Consider the following 6,000-nt stretch of genomic DNA (forward strand, 5'->3'; position numbering starts at 1 on the left):
CGGGAACACCGGGAATACCGGGGACAACCGGGGACAACCGGGAACACCGGGAACACCGGGAATACCGGGGACAACCGGGGACAACCGGGACAACCGGGAACACTGGGACAACCGGGAATACCGGGACAACCCGGGACAACCGGGAACACCGGGGACACCGGCTCGGACACGGCGGCACCGGGGAGCAGTGAACCGAGGGATTGCCCCGGTGTCGGTGTCAGTGCCAGTGCCAGTGCTTGTCCCGGTGTCTGTCCCGGTGTCTGTCCCGGTGTCTGTCCCGGTGCCGGTCCCGGTGTCTGTCCCGGTGCCTGTCCCGGTGCCGGTCCCGGTGTCTGTCCCGGTGTCTGTCCCGGTGTCTGTCCCGGTATCTGTCCCGGTGCCGGTCCCGGTGCCTCCCGCGCCGCCAGGAACTGCCCCGGGTTTTCCTGCCCGTCCCGTCCCGTCCCGGTGCGGCGGGGCGCAGCGCGGGGACCCCGGCCCGGTATCGGTTCTGCTTTCGGCGGGGCGGGAGCACCTGCCCCGGGATTCCCCACCTGCCGCCGCCCCATAAGAGCCCGGTGGCGGCGCCGGTGGCGGCACAGACCGGGCAGCGATGGCTCCGCTCCGCCGCCTCCGCCTCTGCCTGCTGCTGGCTCTGCTGCCGCCGCCTCCCGCCGCCCCGGCACCGGCACCGGCACCGGGACAGGCACCGGGACAGACAGCGGGACAGACACCGGGACAGACAGCGGTACCGGTACCGGACTGGGCCGCCTGCAGGGTCCTGTCCCGGGAGCTCTCGCGGCTGCTGGGGACGGTCAGGGAGCCGCACCCGGTGCTGGTGAGTGCGGGGGGCTCGGGAGGCACCGGGGGGCTCGGGAGGCACCGGGGCACGGGAAACACGGCGGGGCTGAGCCAGAGTACCGGGGAGCTCCGCCGGGGGCAGCGAGAGCTCAGCCGGGGTACCGGGGAGTTTAGGAAGCACCGGGAGCTCAGCCGGAGTACCGGGAGCTCAACCGGGGTACCGGGGAGCTCGGGAAGCACCGGGGAGCTCAGCTAGAGTACCGGGGGCTCGGCTAGGGAGAGCGGGGGGCTCGAGAAGCACCGGGAGGTTCGGGAGGCACCGGGGGCTCCGCCAGGGACACCGAGAAGCTCGGGAAGAACCGGGGGCTCAGCCAGAAGACCGGGCGGGTCCGCCAGGGAGACCGGGAGCTCAACCGGGGAGCTTAGGAAGCACCGGGGGGCTCGAGAAGCATCGGGGGTCTCGGGAGGAACCGGGGGGCTCGGGAAACACCGGGAGTCTCAGCCAGAGCACCGGGAGGCTCGGCCGGGGGGAGCTGGAGCTCGGGAAGCACCGAGGGGTTCGGGAGGCACCGGGGGGGCTCAGCCAGAGTACCGGGGGGCACCACCGGCGGGCACCGGGAGCTCGGCTGGGGGCACCGGGAAGCTCGGGAGGCACCGGGAGACGCGGGGGCATCGCGGCGGGGGTGGGCCCGGGGGGGTTCGGTGCTCGGTGCTCCCCCGGTGCTCGGTGCCCCCGGTGCTCGGTGTCCCCCCCGGTACCGGACACGGGGGCGCGGCCCCGATCTCTGCTGCAGGAGGGGCTGCAGCTGCTCGAGGACGAACCCCAAAATTGGCCCCCCCGGATCCGCTGCAGCGACGCCTGCGACCCCCTGAGCCTGGAGAGCAACCACACGGTACCGGGGGGCCCGGGGGCTCGGGGGGGCCCGGGGGGGGCTGCCGGGATCACCGAGAGGGGCTGCGGGGCTCGGGGGGGGCCCCAGGGGTGCTGGGGATGAAGCTGGGGGTCCCTGAAGGGTCCCAGAGGGGTCCCGGGGGTGTCTGGGGGGGGTCTCAGGAATGCTGGGGATGAAGCTGGGGGTCCCAGAGGGGTCCCCGGGAGTGTCTGGGGGTCCTGGGGAGGCACTCGGGGGTCCCAGGGGTGTCTGGGAAGTCCCAGGGGATGCTTGGGGGTTCGTCTGGGGGGTCCCGGGGGTGCCTGGGGGTCGTGAGGATGAAGCTGGGGGTCCCTGAGGGGTCCCAGAGGGGTCCCGGGGGTGTCTGGGGGTCCTGGGGATGCTCTGGGGTTCGTCTGGGGGGGTCCCAAAGATGTCTGGGGGTCCTAGGGATGCTGAAGATGAACTTGGGGGGTCCCAGAGGGGTCCCAGGGATGCTCTGCGTTTCGTCTGGGGGGTCCTGAGGCTGTCTGGGGGTCCCAGGGATACCGAGAATGAACTTGGGGATCCTGGGGGTCCCGGGGGTCCCAAGGACGCATTTGGAGGTCCCAGAGGGGTCTCGGGGATCCTGGGGGTCCTGGGGATGTCTGGGGGTCTCAGGGATGCTGAGGATGAACTTGGGGGTCCCAGAGGGGTCCCAGGGATGCACTTGGGGGCCCTGGGGATGCCTTCGGGGGTCTTGGGGGTCCCGGGGATGCATTTGGAGGTCCCAGAGGGGTCTCGGGGATTCTGGGGGTCCTGGGGATGTCTGGGGGTCTCAGGGATGCTGAGGATGAACTTGGGGGTCCCGGGGGTGCCAAGGACGCGTTTGGAAGCTCCGGGCGGGGTCTCAGGGATTCTGGGGGTCCCGGGGATGCATTTGGAGCCCCCGGCGGGGTCTCAAGGATGCCCTCGGGGGTCTCAGGGATTCTGGAGGTCCCGGGGGTCCCAGAGCCGCGTTTGGAGCCCCCGGAGGGGTCTCAGGGATGCATTCGGGGGTCGCGGGGGTCCCAGGGATGCTTAGGATGAACTTGGGGGTCCCGGGGGTCCCAAGGACGCATTTGGATCTCCCGGAGGGGTCTCAGGGATTCTGGGGGACTTGGGGGTCCCGGGGATGCATTTGGAGCCCCCAGAGGGGTCTCCAGGATTCTGGGGGTCCCGGGGATGCATTTGGAGCCCCCGGAGGGGTCTCAGGGATGCTCTCGGGGTTCGCGGGGGTCCCAGGGACGCTTAGGATGAACTTGGGGGTCCCGGGGATCTCAAGGATGCATTTGGAGCTCCCGGAGGGGTCTCAGGGATTCTGGGGGTCCCGGGGGTCCCAAGGACGCATTTGGAGCTCCCAGAGGGGTCTCAGGGATTCTGGGGGTCCCAGGGCCGGGTTTGGAGCCCCCGGCGGGGTCTCAGGGATTCTGGGGGTCCCGGGGGTCCCGGGGATGCATTTGGAGCTCCCAGAGGGGTCTCAGGGATTCTGGGGGTCCCGGGGGTCCCAGAGCCGCGTTTGGAGCCCCCGGAGGGGTCTCAGGGATTCTGGGGGTCCCGGGGGTCCCAAGGACGCATTTGGATCTCCCGGCGGGGTCTCAGGGATGCCCTAGGGGGTCTCAGGGATTCTGGGGGTCCCAGGGATGCCCTCGGGGGTCGGGGGGTCCCGGCGGGGTCCCGCCCCCCAGCTGACCCCCGCGCCCGCAGCGCTGCCTGCAGCGGGTCCGGCAGGCGCTGCAGCACTACCGGGACCTGCTGGGCTCCGACATCTTCCGCGAGCGGCCGCAGCCGCAGCTGCAGAGCGCCCTGGAGCGGCTGCTGCGCCACGTCCCGGTGAGCGCCGGGGCTGCGGGGCGGCCGGGGCGGCCCCCGGTGTCCCCCGGTGTCCCTCAATGTCCCACAGTGTCCCTCATTGTCCCGCGGTGTCCACCAGTGTCCCTCAGGGTTCCTCAGGGTCCCTCGGTGTTCCTCATTGTCCCTCGGTGTCCCCCGATGTCCCTCAATGTCCCTGAGGGTCCCTCAGTGTCCCACCCTGTCCCCCGGTGTCCCTCGGTGTCTCTCAGTGTCCCTCACTGTTCCTCAGTGTCCCCCGGTGCCCCCCGGTGTCCCTCAGTGTCCCCCAGTGTCCCTCAGTGTCCCCCGGTGTCCCTCATTGTCCCTCAGTGTCCCTCAATGTCCCTCAGTGTCCCTCAGGGTCCCTCATTGTTCCTCGGTGTCCCCCGATGTCCCTCAATGTCCCTGAGGGTCCCTCCGTGTCCCTCGGTGTCCCTCAATGTCCCTCATGGTCCCTCAGGGTCCCTCATTGTTCCTCAGTGTCCCCCGATGTCCCCCGATGTTCCTCAGTGTCCTCTCAGTGTCTCCAAATGTCCCCCAGGGTCCCTGAAGGTCCCTCAGTGTCCCCTGGTATCTCTCAGTGTCCCCTGGTGTCCCCCAGTGTCCCTGAATGTCCCCCAGTGTGTTCCTCGTGTCCTTTGGTGTCCCTCAGTGTCCCCCCATGTCTCTCAATGACCCTCATTGTCCCATAGTGTCCCTTATTGTCCCTCGGTGTCCCTCAGTGTCCTTTGGTATGTCTCAGTGTCCCTCAATGTCCCCCAGTGTCCCTCGGTGTCCCTCGGTGTTCCCCGGTGTCCATGAGGGTCCCTCAATGTCTCTCAGTGTCCCCAAATGTCCCCCACTGTCCCCCAGTGTCCCCCAGTGTCCCCAAATGTCCCCCAGTGTCCTTCAGTGTCCCCTGGTGTCCCTCAATGTCCCTCAGTGTCCCAAATGTCCCTCAGTGTCCCCCGGGGTCCCTCAATGTCTCTCAGTGTTCCTCAGTGTCCCCTGGTGTCCCTCGGTGTCTCTTGGTGACCCTGAGGGTCCCTCAGTGTCCCATCCTGTCCCTCAGTGTCCCCTCAGTGTCCCCCATGTCCCTCAGCGTCCCTTATTGTCCCACACTATCCCTTATTGTCCCTCAGTGTCCCCCGGTGTCCCTCAGTGTACCTCACTGTTCCTCAGTGTCCCCTGGTGTCCCTCGGTGTCTCTTGGTGACCCTGAGGGTCCCTCAGTGTCCCATCCTGTCCCTCAGTGTCCCTCAGTGTCCCTTAGTGTCCCCCGATGTCCCTCAGTGTCCCATGGGGTCCCTCAGTGTCTCTCAGTGTCTCCTCAGTGTCCCAGCCTGTCCCTCAGTCTCCCTCAGTGTCCTTTGGTGTCCCTCCGTGTCCCCAAATGTCCCCCACTGTCCCTGAAGGTCCCTCAGTGTCCCCCGGGATCCCTCAGTGTCTCTCAGTATCCCTCAATGTCCCTCAATGTCCCAAATGTCTCTCAGTGTCCCTCAGTGTCCCTCATTATCCCTCGGTGTCCCCCAGTGTCCCCAAACGTCCCTCACTGTCCCTCAGTGTCCTTTGCTGTCCCTCGGTGTCCCCCCAGTGTCCCCAAACGTCCCTCAGTGTCCCTCAGTGTCCCTCGCTGTCCCCAGATCTCCCCCGGGGGTGACCCACACGCCCCCCCCCGAGCCCCCCTGACCCCCGTGTCCCCCCAGGACGGGCAGGGCCGCCCCCCCCGGCCCCTCCTGGCGCCCACCCAGCTCTGGGAGCAGCCGCTGCAGCGACACCTGGCCCTGAACCGCCTGCGCTCCTTCGCCGCGCTCATCGGCCGCGTCTTCAGCCACAGCGCCCGCTGAGACCCCCGGACATCGCCGAGACCCCCGGATACCGCCGAGACCCCCGGACACCGCCGAGACCCCCGGACACCGCCGAGACCCCCGACAGCGCCCCCACCCCGGACACTGCCCGCTGAGACCCCCGACCGCCCCCTGAGACCCCCGGACACGGCCCCTGAGACCCCCGGCACCGCCCCTGAGACCCCCGACAACGCCCCCCGAGACCCCCGGACACCGCCGAGATCCCCGACAGCGCCCCCACCCCGGACACTGCCCGCTGAGACCCCCGGCACCGCCCCTGAGACCCCCGGACACGGCCCCGACCCCCGACACCGCCCCCACCCCGGACACGGCCCCTGAGACCCCCGACACCGCCCCTGAGACCCCCGGACATCGCCGAGACCCCCGGCACCGCCCCCCGAGACCCCCGGACACCGCCGAGACCCCCGACAGCGCCCCCACCCCGGACACTGCCAGCTGAGACCCCCGGACATCGCCCCCCTGCCCCGACACTGCCCCGACCCCCGGCACCGCCCCTGAGACCCCCGACAGCGCCCCCCGAGACCCCCGGACACCGCCGAGACCCCCGACAACGCCCCCACCCCGGACACGGCCCCCTGAGACCCCCGGCACCGCCCCTGAGACCCCCGGACACAGCCCCCTGAGACCCCCGACACCGCCCCCACCCCGGAC

At 69.7% G+C, this 6,000-nt stretch overlaps 1 protein-coding gene across 1 annotated transcript; it reads left to right on the plus strand.

The window, feature by feature from the left end:
• The first annotated feature begins 592 nt into the window (after positions 1 to 592).
• IL23A (interleukin 23 subunit alpha) lies at positions 593 to 5,344 on the plus strand. Its single transcript, XM_064406255.1, has 4 exons — positions 593 to 817; positions 1,575 to 1,673; positions 3,378 to 3,503; positions 5,188 to 5,344. The coding sequence occupies exons 1-4, from the start codon at positions 593 to 595 to the stop codon at positions 5,326 to 5,328; spliced, it is 591 nt and encodes a 196-aa protein (XP_064262325.1). The 3' UTR covers positions 5,329 to 5,344.
• The last annotated feature ends 656 nt before the right edge of the window (positions 5,345 to 6,000 follow it).

This window comes from Passer domesticus, unplaced genomic scaffold (assembly GCF_036417665.1).
Source record: "Passer domesticus isolate bPasDom1 unplaced genomic scaffold, bPasDom1.hap1 HAP1_SCAFFOLD_178, whole genome shotgun sequence".
In the NCBI taxonomy this organism is placed as follows: domain Eukaryota; kingdom Metazoa; phylum Chordata; class Aves; order Passeriformes; family Passeridae; genus Passer; species Passer domesticus.